The sequence below is a fragment of the Salvia miltiorrhiza genome, chromosome 2 (genome assembly GCF_028751815.1).
Source record: "Salvia miltiorrhiza cultivar Shanhuang (shh) chromosome 2, IMPLAD_Smil_shh, whole genome shotgun sequence".
In the NCBI taxonomy this organism is placed as follows: Eukaryota; Viridiplantae; Streptophyta; class Magnoliopsida; order Lamiales; family Lamiaceae; genus Salvia; species Salvia miltiorrhiza.
In genome coordinates this window covers 23,958,558-23,973,497 of record NC_080388.1, presented here as the reverse complement: position 1 = coordinate 23,973,497, position 14,940 = coordinate 23,958,558, and the positions used below count along the sequence as shown (strand labels likewise).

Here is a 14,940-nt window from a genome sequence, read left to right as displayed (position 1 = left end):
GAGATCTTACAGGGCAGAGAAATCATACCGGGCAGAGAAATCACACCGGTTAGAAAAGTCACATCAGGTTCAAGGGTCAGAGAGACGAGACCAGGAGTACTCCTCAGGGAGGAAGTAACACAGGGCACACAAGCGTCATCACGCCCATGACGCGCCGAAGGAAAGAAGGGAACATGGGAGATACAAGGAGGACAAGAGGGCCAAGATGTCAAGGTTCCACCCCATCCACAACCGGAGTCCTTTCTCCGATGATATCCTGGCAAACACTTTGCCACGAAGCTACAAGCCCATTTCTCTGGATTACGATGGCACCACCGATCCAGAGGTACACCTCAATCGGTTTGAAGGATTAGTCACACTCCATATGTACACCGGGGGCATCAAGTGCCGGATTTTCTCTACCACGCTAACTAGACCTGCCCAGTTGTGGTTTGGGACGCTCGCCCCAAATTCTATTAATTCGTTTGATGACTTACGAACACGATTCTTGAGACAGTTTGCAAGTTCGCGGAGGGTTGGGAAGTCAGCCCTTTCATTGATGGACGTCAAGCAAGACCAGAATGAAACACTCCAGGAATACACTGCCAGATTTAACCTCGCTGCTCAGGAAGTGCCAGAGGCAGAGTCGCAGATTAAGAACTGCACGTACGTCAGGGGATTGAAGCCAGGGATCTTCTTTGATGAGTTACAAATCAGACCGGCCAAGGACTTTGATGATATCATGGCTAGACTGCCAGGTTATTTACAGCTGGAGGACGCTAGGTTGGCGCGGAAAGCCGAAAATGACAAGAATAAAGCTAAGAAAGCTGAGGACGCATCAGAAAGAAACAATAGACATCAGGATTGGGCACCTTTCAGAGGGTTGCCCCCGAGGGTTCCTCCTCCCCAAGCAGACGTCCCACCTCACCAACAGCGAACCGTGAATGAGGTCACTCGTTTTGACGAGTACACTCCACTGAACAAGCCCCAAGAGGAAATTTTCCATTTAGTAAAAAATCAGCCGTTCTTCAGGGCGCCCGGGAGTTACAGGGACGGGCTGCCTCAACAGGGCCCCAATAATAAGCTATTGAATACCATAACTCTTACGGGCATTACACCAAGCATTGCGGACACCTTAAGCACCAGTTGGAGCTCCTAGTACGACAGGGCAATCTCGACGAGTTCATAGCCCGAGGCAACGAGGGTCAGGGTGAGAGGTCGGAGCATAAAGGTGAGTGAAGGCAGGACCAGGGGAATAACTGAGATCGTAGGTGAGAGGACAATCGCGATAACCACAGAGGTGCGGTAGAAGATCGGGCCCTTCCTGACCCACCCAGAAGGGAGGTCCATATGATTTTCGGGGAAAATGGAACACCGATATCTAATAGAGCTAAGAAACAAGTTTTGCGGGCAGTGAAATCAGGATACTATCCTAAACAAGTCATGGGGATCACGAACACGATAGAAGAGCCGTCCATCACTTTCGGGTCAGAGGATTTGAGAACGCTTATGTATCCACATGATGATGCGTTAGTAATTAAGGCTGACATAGCCAGTTGCATGGTCCATCGCGTGTTTGTGGACTCGGGCAGTGCGGTGAACATTTTATATCTAGAATGTCTCCAGAATATGGGGATCGGGGTCAATATAGAACCTACGAATGCTCCTCTATTCGGGTTTGGAGGGGAAATGGTTATGCCAGTAGGGTATGAGGAATTGCCAATAACGTTGGGCAAGTCAGATGCATGTAAAACCAGGGTGATCCGATTCTTGGTGGTGGATATGCCAAATCCATCTTATAATGTAATACTGGGACGCCCAGCTCTGACCGCATTCAGAGCAATCATTTCAATGTTCCATCTCAAGATGAAATTCCCCGTCGAAGGGGGAAGGGTGGGAGAAGAAATGGGTGCTCAGACAATGTCTAAGGAGTGCCATGTGCGGATGCTCATGCATTCGTCAGGACGGAAGAGAGACAGGGCAACAGAGAGATCAGATACCCACAAGAGGGGGAAAGTGGGCGATGTTGCCGCTCTGGCAGAGGAACGGTAGGAACTGACAAAATTGTTGAAAGACCGGGATAGTACAGAAAAATCCGCTTTAATATCCACCAATGATGTGTGTAATATGATTGAATTGTTTCCAGGAAAGGAGGGTTTTCAGACCAAGATCGGGTCCTCAATGAGTGAACGGGTCAGAGAGGAGCTAGTCAGCTGCCTTCAGAGAAATGCGGACGTGTTCGCCTTCAGCACAGCCGACTTAAAGGGAATAGACAGAGAATTGGCAGAGCTTTGCCTTAACGTGGATCCTAAGATCAAACCAGTGAAGCAAAGAACAAGACACTTTGGGGCTGAGAAAGCCGCCGCAATCAGGGAACAGGTCCAAGGGCTGTTGGACGCAGGGCATATTGAGGAAGTACAATATCCAGAATGGATTTCGAACGCCGTAATGGTGGCCAAGAAGATAAACACCTGGCGGATGTGCGTGGACTACAGAGATTTGAACGCTGCCTGCCCAAAAGACCACTATCCTCTGCCGAGGATTGATCAACTGGTAGACTCTACCTCTGGTTGCGCGCTCTTGTCAATAATGGACGCATACCAGGGATATCATCAAGTCAAAATGAATAAAGGGGACATCGCTAAAACGGCCTTCGCCATTTGTTGCGGGGTGTATGGCTGGAGGAGTATGCCATTTGGATTGAAGAACGCCGGCTACGTACCAAAGGATGATGGAAAAAATCTTCAAGGAACAACTTTCAAAGAACATATCGGTTTTTGTCGATGACATGTTGGTACGCAGTGTCAAAGCAGAGGATCACGTCTCTGACCTGGAGGAAATTTTCACAGTCATAAGAAACCACCTACTTATGCTCAACCCAGCGAAATGCACCTTTGGGGTTACCATGGGAAATTCTTGGGCTACAAAGTTACTCCCGCGGGAATCGAGGCTAATACAGACAAGATCAAGGCCATTATGGACATGACCCCACCCAGAGGAATCAAAGAAGTGCAGACTCTAAATGGACGTATCACTGCTCTGAGCAGGTTCATCTCCCGATCAGCGGAACGCAACATGCCATTCTTCAAAATTTTGAGAAAAGAGACCAAATTTCAGTGGATAGCGGAATGTCGGACGGCATTTGAAGATCTCAAGGCCAACCTAGAAGAACTCCCAACCCTGACCAAGCCAGTCCAGGGGGAGGTGTTATACTTGTACATAGCGGTGGGGAAAGAATCAGTTAGTTCGGTGCTCATCAGAGAAGAGGGAAATCATCAGAGGCCAATCTACTTTGTCAGCAAGATCATTCAGGGCCCCGAATTGAATTACTCAGAGATCGAAAAGGCTGCTCTGGCGGTCATGGTCACAGCTCGAAAACTGAGGCCTTACTTCTTATCACATCGGGTAGTGGTGCAAACTGCTTTACCCTTCAGGCAAGTACTAGGGCGACCGGATTTGTCGGGAAGGATGGTCAAGTGGGCCGTGGAATTGGGAGAATATGACGTGGAGTATGAGCCAAGAACGGCTATCAAGGCACAAGCTCTGGCAGATTTTATCCAGGAGACTACTCGCCGCCCTGTGCAAGAATTCTGGATTGCTTTTGTAGATGGATCAGTCACCAAAGAAGGGTGTGGAGTTTGGGTATACATCAGTTCCCCAAGCTATGGGATATATCAGTTTGCTATCAAGTTCACTTGCAGGATGTCCAATAATGAGGCCGAGTATGAGGCCGTGGTCAGAGGAGCACATATTTTGTCAGAGTTGCGGGCCGAGTGTGTTATCATCAGAACCGATTCCCAGTTGGTGGCTCAACAGTTTTTGGGAGAATACCATATCAAAGAAGAGCGGATGCGAATATATTATAATAAGATCAACGAAATGAAAGCAAAGTTCATGGAATTCAAAATTGAGCAAATTTCCCGGGAAGAGAACACAAAAGCAGACTTATTGGCGCGCATGGCTAGCGCAGTGGAACAAACGTGGAATGATGAGATCATATTGCTCTGTGATACTAGAGAAATGGGGACTTCACAGGTCTTTTCGGTGGAAAGCAGGGACGACTGGCGGGCCCCAATCATGCACTTTCTCAAAACAGGGGAGCGGTTGAGCAAAGAATCTAATCAGAGGGCTCGATACGAGAATTATTGCTTAATCAATGATCAACTCTACAAGCGGTCTTTTACCCACCCTTTATTAAAATGCTTATCTCCTGATGAAGCTGAGTTTGCTCTAAAAGAAATTCATGCAGGTTGCTGTGGTGCACATACGGGATTCATGGACCCTGTACGAAAAATCATTCGGGCAGGGTTTTACTGGCCTAACATCAACAAAGATGCCAGGGAATTCGTCCGCAAGTGCGAGGTTTGCCAAAGACATGCCGGGAGAATCAACGTCCCAGCGGAAACCATGGGCGTTATGTATGCTGCATGCCCATTCGACAAGTGGGGCATCGACATAGTCGGGAAACTGCCCACGGCACCAGGGGGCAAGTGCTTTCTCATTGTAGCGGTGGACTATTTCTCCAAGTGGGTGGAAGCTGAGGCTGTTGCAAAAATCGACGAGGTCACAGTGGAACGGTTCATCTGGCGAAACATTTGTTGCCGATACGAAGTCCCCAGAATTATCGTCTCAGACAACGGAACCCAATTTACAGGGCAGAGAATTGCTGACTTTTGTGACCGAATGGATATTACTCAGCGTTTCGTATCTGTGGCCCATCCTCAAGCAAATGGGCAAGTGGAGCTAGCAAACAGATCAATCTATGAAGGAATCAAAAAGCGGCTGAATCAGAGCAGAGGGAAATGGGTCGAGGAGTTAGACACTGTCCTTTGGGCCTACCGAACTAACCCAAAGACAGCAATCGGTGAGGCGTCTTTCACCCTGGTATACAGATCCAATGCAGTGATACTGATGCGTCTTCGACTTTTGGGCCATTTGGCCCTATTTTTCTCTTTATTTGTGTCAGTACAGGTCTGTCCAGGGGAAAACGAAGTTGTTGAGGAAGGAAGGTCCGATGGAACGGAAACGGAAAGAATGTGGTTGGAATGGGCATTACCAAACCCAAATTGCTATGTCATGTTTACCAGCATGGAGCTTCGGCCGCAGTACCTCTCCAGTCTAACTTGGGGCATGGGAACCTGGAGCAACCCACCTGGTATGAATCAAACCGAAGAAAGCAATCCGTCTGACCACTACCATGCGAAGCAGACAGCCGAAGCCAGGAAAGGAAAGTGAATCTCGGAGATTTTGAGAAAGCAAGCGGAAGCAAGAGGAGGAAGCTGGAAAGATCTGAAGAAAAGGAAAGGTTGACTAAAGCTTGCAGCTGGAAGCTATCTTCAATCGGATCAATCAAGGATTGAGCTAAAGAAGGAAAGAAGATCCCGGTGAAGATATGAAGCTGGCGCAGCTAGGGTTAGACCTCGACCATTCGGCAGTATAAAAGATTGATGATGTGCAGCGTGCACAAGCTCTTGGCACCTTTTGAACTCATGTTTTACTTTAGTTTTACTACTTTAATTTGCCGAAGTGTGGCATCCAAACAATTTACGTTCCAGTACCATTTCTAATTCCCGTTGTGTTTACATTCGAACAAGATTCAAGGCTTGTAACCTTAGGTATTACTTTATCTTATTTAAGTATTTCCATTTGTTTCATGACTTGTTTAATTCATTTCGTATTTATGAATTCTGCTATGTGTGAGTGATTCCGTTGGTGAGGTTTTAGGGATGGAAATAATTGTTGTTAACATGTAAACATTCGTGAGGCATTTATTCTTTCGGTTGAGTCTCGTGGTTCCAGAAGGATCTGTGGCAAACCATGGACAGTAGGGGCCTAACGGGTGATCTCCGTTCGGTAAAACGCTGTCCATGTCAAGCAAAGGCCAGGGTGTACCAAGGTATAACAGCCGGTATACCCAAGACCGAGTAGCTGAGCAGCGTCAACAAAAAGCGTTGTAGATCCGGACGGTGGGGAAAGGATTGATGGGATACACTGTCCCTCTCCAGCCTTGGGCTTCTCTAGAGACTATCCATCAACTGTGACGAGGCATAAAGCCATGGTTATCAAACGAGGAAAGCAATCTCTGCGTCGTAGCATGTCTATGACTGGTCGGCTGACAAGCCGGAAATGGTTGTGTCCAGGAGGCATGTGTCACTCAAAGTGAGGAGTTGGGGACCTCGGGAGAGAAGGTTGGTGAGGGTTATACTTGGTGAGTAACGGGTATGACTACCATCTAAGGAGAAGTGAAGCACTGCCTTGTGACCGGGGAATGTGTGACCTTCGGACCAAGTGACCACAATGGGATCAACCATTCTAAATGTGAAGTATAATCCCTTGAAACGCCCCAATGTCTTTGGGCCACGCCTTGGGTTTATATGGATCATGGACGGATTATCAGTATGCCTATGACCGAAACGAATGTTAACAACAGTTATGACCTAACCGAATAAACTCACCCCTTTGTTATTTTTGATCTTGTTAATTTCTTGTGCAGAGTATACAGATTGAGACCTGTGACACCTCAGTTTGTCGTTGGAGAACAAAGTGGTTCCTCACTCCCTGCGGGATTCGACCCTACACTTGCCACTAAGACTGAGTTCTTGTTGTGGGACGTAGGAGCGTGTATTGTCTGTACTGGGCATACACAAGTATTTTGCCCGCACCGCACGACGGGTGTGTGTCAAAATTGGCGCCGTTGCCGGGGAGTGACGCGCAACAATTTTGTTTTCTCCTCATTCCATTTTCCGCTACTGGTGTATGTGTGGAACTCGTAGAGCTGTAAGAGCATTGGTGTTTCACCCTGATATTGATCGCATCGAAAGACGACTACGCGCAGGAGCACGAATAGCGAGACGCGAAGCTATGGCAGAAGCAGAAGCAGAGCAAGCAGCAGCCGAGCAGGCGCACACCCTCAGACAGTTGGCATACCCAACTAATCTTTACTTGAGGCCAAACGGAATCACCTTACCCGAGAATCCATTTGCACCTCGTCAGTATGACATGAAGCCCTCATTACTTCAGATCCTACCGAAGTTCAATAGATACCAAGGGGATGACCCTCACACTCATCTCCAAGATTTTGAGATGACAATCATGCATCAATCCAATGATGAGCAGCAAGAGCATGTCAAGTTGATACTCTTCCCTTTTACTTTGGTGGACAATGCAAGAAGATGGCTGTATGACCTACCCGAAGGTAGTGTCACTACATGGGCACAACTGCAACAAGCTTTCTTGGAAGAATTCTTTCCAGCATCAAGAGTGGAGCGGATGAGATGGGACATCCAGAGCATCAGACAAGATGGACTAGAATCCTTCTATGAATATTGGACGAGATTCAAGAGAATGCTAAGCAACTGCCCTCATCACCAAATCTCTCCAAAAGATCAGGTGGTGAGTTTTGTAAAGGGCATGCGGAGGAATGATCGCAGTTTGGTCCTAGCAGCCTGTAATGGGTCATTGATGATAAGACTCCGTTGGAGATCTTCCAATTGTTGGGCACCAAGGCAGAAGAATCACGCGATGAAGGGCATGAAAGAAATCTGGAAAAACGAAGAAAAACTGAAGAGAATGAGGAGATGTCCAAACTGGAGAAAACTATGGAGAAAAGCATGAATGAACTCAAGGAACTTCTGTCGGGCTTGACTATACCGAAGAAGATTCGTCAGTGTGGCCTCTGCGATGCCACCGGGCATCAGTCAGAGAATTGTCCCAACTTTAGCGAGGATATTGTTGATGTCAATGCCATCGGAGGACATGATGGGAATCCACGGAAGTATGATCCTTATGCAAACACTTACAATCCAGGGTGGAGAGATCACCCTAACTTTCGGTGGAAGCAAGATGGTCAGCCCCAACAGCAGAACAATATGGGCGCACAGATGCAATGTCCTCAGTATAATCAGAACCATCATCAACAACAGTACCAGTTGGGACCACCTCAACACCAGAACCAGAATCAACAACAACTCCCTTAGTTGAATCAGAAGGAAGCAAGTGAAATGATGAAGATGTTTCAAAAGGTTGAATTGAGCATACCCCTACTCGATGCTTTCAGGCAAATTCCAAAATATGCCAAATTCTTGAAAGACCTTTGTTCAAGAAAAGTCAAGATGGAGGAAGAGGTCCGTTACGTGATGGGAGAGAGTGTCTCGGCAGTGATCCAACGAAAGTTACCCACGAAGCGGAAGGATCCAGGGATGTTCACCATCCCATGCAATATAGGCGGAACAAACATGGATAAGGCAATGATGGACTTGGGAGCTTCCATTAATGTGATGCCATTGGCTGTATATAAAAGATTGAATATTGGCGAGATGAGGAATACTCGTGTGGTCATACAGTTGGCTGACAGGTCCAACGCTTATCCCGAAGGAGTGGTGGAGGACCTACTGATCAAGGTCAGGGATTTGATTTTCCCAGCCGATTTCTATGTTCTGGACATCGGACCCGAAACAGGAGAGAATGCTATACTATTGGGAAGACCTTTCATGATGACCGCTGGAACTAAGATCGATATGAAAACCGAAATTTTGACTTGTGAGTTCGATGGAGTCCAAGAGGAATTCAACATCTATGAAACCATGAAGAGAAAACAAACAATGGAAACGGTGGACATGATTGATGTGTTTGAGCCCTTGGTGCAAGAGCAGGGAATCGCTTTTGGTTCCAGGGATACCACAGAGAAAGTGATACAGTATGGCCTGACTGATCGGGATGCAGAACATATGGAGGATGATGAGATGAAGGAAGCCATCATGGAGCTTTACTCTCTCCGAGAAAGCACCATGGAAGCTAAGGTGGAGGTAGATCAGAAAATCAAGGAATTGATCAAGGAGGTCTATCTAGCTGGAGGAACGGAGACAAGCAAACCAGAGTTATTGACTCAGTATGGGCAGAACGAGAAGCTGCTTCCTTCAATCCAGAAAGCACCTACGCTAGAACTCAAGAAACTACCTAAGCATTTACAGTATGCTTATTTGGGACCAGAAGAGACACTACCAGTTATCATCAGTGCTGATCTAACCATTGTACAGCAAGATCGATTGGTCAGAGTGTTACGGGAGAATAGGGAAGCCATCGATTGGACCTTAGCCGATATAAAAGGCATCAGTCCCACGGAGTGCATGCACCACATTTACCTTGAGGAAGGAGCCAAACCTGTTCGAGATTCTCAAAGAAAAATGAACCCAGTTATGAAGGAGGTGGTACTAAAAGAAATTCTTAAACTATTGGAACTGGGAATCATCTATCCCATATCCGATAGCCAGTGGGTGAGTCCAGTCCATGTCGTACCGAAGAAGTCGGGAATACAAGTTGTGGAGAATGATCAAGGCAAACTTGTACCTACCCGATTACAAACAGGATGGAGAGTTTGCATTGACTACAAGAAGCTGAATGAGGCAACCAGGAAGGATCACTTCCCATTGCCCTTTATCGACTAGATGCTGGAAAGATTAGTTGGTAATGCCTATTACTGTTTTCTCGACGGATATTCCGGGTACATGCAAATCTTTGTGGCACATGAAGATCAGGAAAAAACCACTTTCACCTGCGTATTTGGAATATTTGCATACCAAATAATGCCGTTCGGATTATGCAATGCACCGGGAACCTTTCAACGGTGCATGATGAGCATTTTCTCTGACCTTCTTGAAAATTGCATTGAAGTTTTCATGGATGACTTCACCGTATATGGTAGCTCTTTCGACACATGTTTGAAGCATCTAGAGCTTGTGTTGAAAAGGTGTGTAGAGAAGAGCCTGGTCCTTAACTATGAGAAATGCCATTTTATGGTCAGGGAAAGAATAGTGCTGGGGCACGTGATTTCGGAAAGGGGAATTGAAGTGGATAAGGCGAAGGTTGATTCCATCGCCAAGTTGCCCTACCCGACAACAGTAAAGCACATACAGGCATTCCTTGGCCATGCAGGTTTCTACCGGCTATTCATCAAAGACTTCGCCAAGATTGCCCAACCCATGACCAGACTTCTTCAACAAGATGTGCCGTTCGAGTTTGATGACGATTGCAATGAGGCATTCACAATTTTGAGAAACAAGTTGGTGTCAGCCCCCATTATTCAACCTCCGGTTTGGGACTTACCGTTCGAGATCATGTGTGATGCCAGCAACCATGCCGTTGGAGCAGTACTGGGGCAGAAGAAAGGCAAAGAGAGTTGCGTGATCTACTACGCATCCAAAACTCTGAATCCAGCGCAATGCAGCTATACCGCCACTGAGAAAGAACTCTTAGCAGTGCTGTTTGCCATAGAGAAATTTTGTTCCTACCTTTTGGGAACAAAGGCGGTGATCTACACGGACCATGCAGCGTTGAAGTATTTGATGGCCAAAAATGAATCCAAACCTCGACTCATCAGGTGGATTTTACTTTTGCAAGAGTTCAACATCGAAATAAGGGACAAAAAAGGAGCTGCAAATCTCGTGGCGGATCATTTGAGCAGGTTGCAACTAGAAGAGGATGATGGTATACCCATTACCGATACTTTTCCAGACGAAAAGTTATACTCCATGAGCACCCGAGTGGAAGGGGGAGAACTGTATGCTCTGACCAAACAGGAGCCATGGTATGCCGACATAGCTAATTATCTGATCACTAAAGAGTTGCCCCCAGGATTGACAAGGTTCGAACAAAGGAAGTTACTTGTGCAAGCACGATTCTATTACTGGGAGGACCCATATCTCTGGAGGACTGGAGCAGATCAGGTCATACGGAGGTGTGTACCTGAGGATGAGCATGCCCAAATTCTAGACATGTGTCATGGAACAGCAAACAGCGGGCATTTTGGGGGAAAGCGCACGGCCCACAGAATTTTAGAGAGTGGATTCTACTGGCCCACCATATTCGCGGATGCAAGAAAGTGGGTACAGAGCTGCCCGAAGTGCCAGATGACTGGAGGTATTACCGCAAGAGATGAAATGCCACAAGTTCCAATCATGCCAGTCGAAATTTTTGACGTGTGGGGAATTGACTTTATGGGACCTTTCCCAAAGTCAAGGAACTACGAGTATATTTTGGTGGCAGTGGATTACGTGTCAAAGTGGGTTGAAGCCAAGGCAACCGCAAGCAATGATGCTCACACCGTGGCAGGATTCCTGAAGGAGCAAGTGTTCGAGAGGTATGGTATACCCAAAATTCTAATCAGTGATCAGGGGTCTCACTTCTGTAATGCCACTATCAGAGCACTTACTAAGAAGGTGGGAGTGACACACAAAGTCACCACAGCATATCACCCCCAAGCAAATGGCCAAGCCGAGATTTCCAATAGAGAGATAAAAAGCGTCTTGGAAAAGGTGGTACATCCCAACCGCAAGGACTGGAGTAACCATTTGGGGGACGCGTTATGGGCATACAGAACTGCTTTCAAGACACCCATTGGAATGTCCCCGTTCCGCTTGCTTTATGGGAAAAGATGTCATTTACCTGTGGAAATCGAACATAAGGCGTACTGGGCAATCAAGCAAATTAACCTCAGTATGACCCTAGCTGGAGAAGCAAGGAAGTTGCAGCTGAGTAAGTTGAAAGAGCTTCGGTTGGAGGTTTACGACAATGCGATGCTCTATAAAGAGCGGACCAAGAGGATCCATGATGCCAAGATCAGAAAAAAGGAATTCTTGGTGGGACAAAAAGTCTTACTTTTCAATTCACGCTTTAAGATGATGGCTGGGAAACTTCGTTCAAAATGGTCAGGACCGTTCGTGATCAAAGAGATTTTTTCAAATGGAAGCATAGAAGTGTATGATCACAATGGAGTCGACACGTTCGTGGTAAATGGGCATCGCCTGAAGCCCTACCATGAATTTGCAGAGGTAGAAAAAGAGAAGGAGGAATGCCATCTTCTCGACCCTGTGTACGAGTGAAGATGAAGAGAGAGTCGAGCTCAAGACTGGAAACAAGAGCGCTTGCTGGGAGGCAAACCAGTGCTGAGCTTCGGTATGATCTGTACCGAATTTTCTTTTCATTTTATTCAAGTTGTTTTGTTTTGTTTGGATGCACTAACCCTACAGGGAGTCGGGCCAAGATGAATTGGAAGGAGGCCCAGAGGAGAATCCGAGCCCACTTTGCGTTGCAAAGTGTGTAGGTGGAGAGTTGGGGGTTGGAATGATCTGGAAGAGGGCTTACGAAGAGGGGTGACGTAAGCGTGTCAGCGGCAGGCGGCGATGTGACGGGAGCCCTTCGGTTTTCGCAAAAAAATTGAAATTCAAATTTTTTGCCATGATTTCTTTCCTTAAAAACTTCTATTTTCTGCCATAACCGCCATTCTTACCATCTTTAAAGCCCTTAACCCACGATTTTCTCCCACAAACCCTAACTTCTGAAAACTGCTACACCACGATCTCCACTCGCCCCAAACCCTAAATTTCCATAACTGCCGATCACTCTTCTTAAAGGCCAACCCTGCTCCCAAAATCCCCACAAAATCTAAAACTTCCGCGCGAATTCTAAATCTTTTGATCTTTGCAAATTACTATGCAAAAACCAAAGGAGGAACTGGCTTCGAAAGCACCCAACCCCCGAAGAAGAAGAACACCAAAACCCCACCTCCAAAGCGGACCACGAGGCGAACCGCTTCGGAGGAGACCTCCACCAAAGTCACTGAAGATCCTTTACTGACTATTCAGCCCGAGGACAGAGGGCGTGCTGAAGTCCTTCAACAAGAGGAATAGGAAGTAGCAAGAACAGCCGCCGAGTCAAAACAACCGGAAGAAGGGGAGCCTGAGCTCACACCTCCTGTGAAGAAATCGAAGAAAGCCCAGACGGGCAAGGCAACTCCGGCGCGATCCATTGTCGCACCATCTCCTGTTCAAGCCCAACCTCAACCGCAAATTCCAGAAACCTCCATGCAGGAGGGGAGAACCGCTTCCGAGGATACAGAAGAAGAAGAAGAACAAGAGAAAGCGGAGGAGGAGAAGGTGGAAGAAGAGAAGGTGGATGGGGAGGAGGCTGATGAAGGAGAGGAAGTTGAGGCCGTTCAAGAGGAGGAGGTAGAGATTCCGACACCGCAGAGCAAGAGACCAGGGGTGAAAAGGAAGCTTGATGTTGCGAAGCCCCCATTACCAGTTAAGGCCAGACCAGCACCGGCAGGCAGTAAGACCAGAACCAAAGGTGAACAGAGCAAGAAACAAAGGAAGCCTACTGCAGCCAAAAAATGGAAGGTCAAAGAGATGGAAGAGCCGATGGAGGCAGATCCAGGAAGGACCGAGACTGTGGAAAGCTCCAACTCCGAGGACGTGGTTGCCCCTGCTAAGCCAGTGACAAGCACAATCACTTCAAAGCCCAAGGGTGTCAAGCGCAAAGGTGTGGTGCGACCTGGCACTATGGAGACGGTTATACCGAGAGACAGTCAGAGGTATGCTGTTCTGTAGAACCGGGAAATCACCCCGTGGTATTTTCTGGTTACCGAAGTGTTGGATGATTTCAGGATAAAACAACGCGTGGAGGGGTATTTTAAGCACATTGGTTGGGGGAAAATTCTGAAATGGAACGTGTTGGCATTCAAGCAAATATCGGAGGAGTTCATGAGCACGGTGGAGTTCAAACCGAAGGGAAATTACTCGATTGAAACACCAGGTACCCTACGTTTCCAATTACGGGGGAAGATGTTCCCACTTTCCATTAACGATTTGAACATCCACCTGGGGTGATCGAGGACAAGGAGGTTTATGATGATGAGTATAAGCAGGCTGAAACCATGGCTCCACCCGAGTGGCGAAGTCAGATTGACCTTTACTGGTCTCAAATCTCGACGGGGGCCAAGTATGTGAAAAATATTAGCAAGTCCAATGAAATTCGCGACCCAGCGCTACAGATATGCCATCGTTGGTCACGCAGCAAGAGCTCTTCCTGCTCTGGTGCATGGTGGAGAAGAAGAGGGTGAACTTTGGGTTCACCGCGGCAATGCAGTTTCAGTATGGGGTAACCCATACCAACAAGTACCTCTCCCTATGCCCGCTGGTGACCCTCCTGGCGAAGAAACTTGCAAATTTCAATGATAAGGCCCCAGATGAAGCAGCTGTAGCAGAAACCCGATTCCTTGATATCGGGTGTCTTGTGTGTTGGCGGATTGTTGAGGTTGATGAAAGAGGCGGCCACTGTCTGGTCCAACCGGAGGGAAGCTCAGTTAGACCTGAACCAAAAGTTGCAAAGGAACAGGGAACTTCTCGCCCGATCAGTGGTGAGATTGTCATGCTAACGGTCGAACTGAAGGAGATCAAGAACGAGCTGTTGATGCTGGGAGGAGAAGTGGCCACTCTGAGGGATACCATGGAGGAAGAATTCAAAGCAATGGAGGCTGGTTTTAAAGAAATCAAGGAGAAGCTGAATGCAGAGGAGAGATCCTCCGACCAAAATGACTAAGTTCTTTTCCCCTGAACTCTTAGATTAGGTTTTATTTTGTCTTTTGATTTTCATGTTTTAGTGTCTTTATAGTCTCTGTTTGAGTCGAGTCTTACTTGCACTGTTTGATGGTGATGAGAATATGCATGCTGATTTGGTTATGGTTCAATTTGGTGGTTGAGTATGATATGCATGATGGTAGTTGTGAGGTTACTGAGAGTACCCCACCAGTGAGATCAGGGCCATATTTTTGAAAAAAAAATTGCATGTTTCTGGTGAGATTTTGCTGTGCTAGGGAATCCAGATTTTGTTTGAGAACTTATATTGCTAGTAATGACTTGTGTGATTTGGGCACATTTCTTTGATTAGGGCCCCAGATTCTTCTTTGATGATAAATATGAAAAGAATCCCTTGTTATGCCAATTTGAGCCGAATTCATTCTTTCTTGAGCCTTTCTATTGCTATATCTAAAAGAAAGAATTGTTGGAGTGCATGAAATGGTAAACAAGGAACTGGAGAAAAGAAAGAAAATCTGGGCACAAAAAAAAAATGAATGAAAATTATTGCCAAAAATCAAAGAAAAGATGAACCCTAGTGAAAGCGAGGGAA

General features: G+C 46.8%; 1 protein-coding gene across 1 annotated transcript; it reads left to right on the top strand.

Moving 5' to 3' along the window:
• The first annotated feature begins 205 nt into the window (after window positions 1–205).
• LOC131008166 (uncharacterized) lies at window positions 206–1,138 on the top strand. Its single transcript, XM_057935060.1, has one exon. It carries the CDS (start codon window positions 206–208, stop codon window positions 1,136–1,138), a length of 933 nt encoding a protein of 310 aa, XP_057791043.1.
• The last annotated feature ends 13,802 nt before the right edge of the window (window positions 1,139–14,940 follow it).

Bases quoted from the DNA above. Each gene is read 5' to 3' on its own strand.
- LOC131008166 (XM_057935060.1), top strand. From the start codon at position 206: ATGTCAAGGTTCCACCCCATCCACAACCGGAGTCCTTTCTCCGATGAT.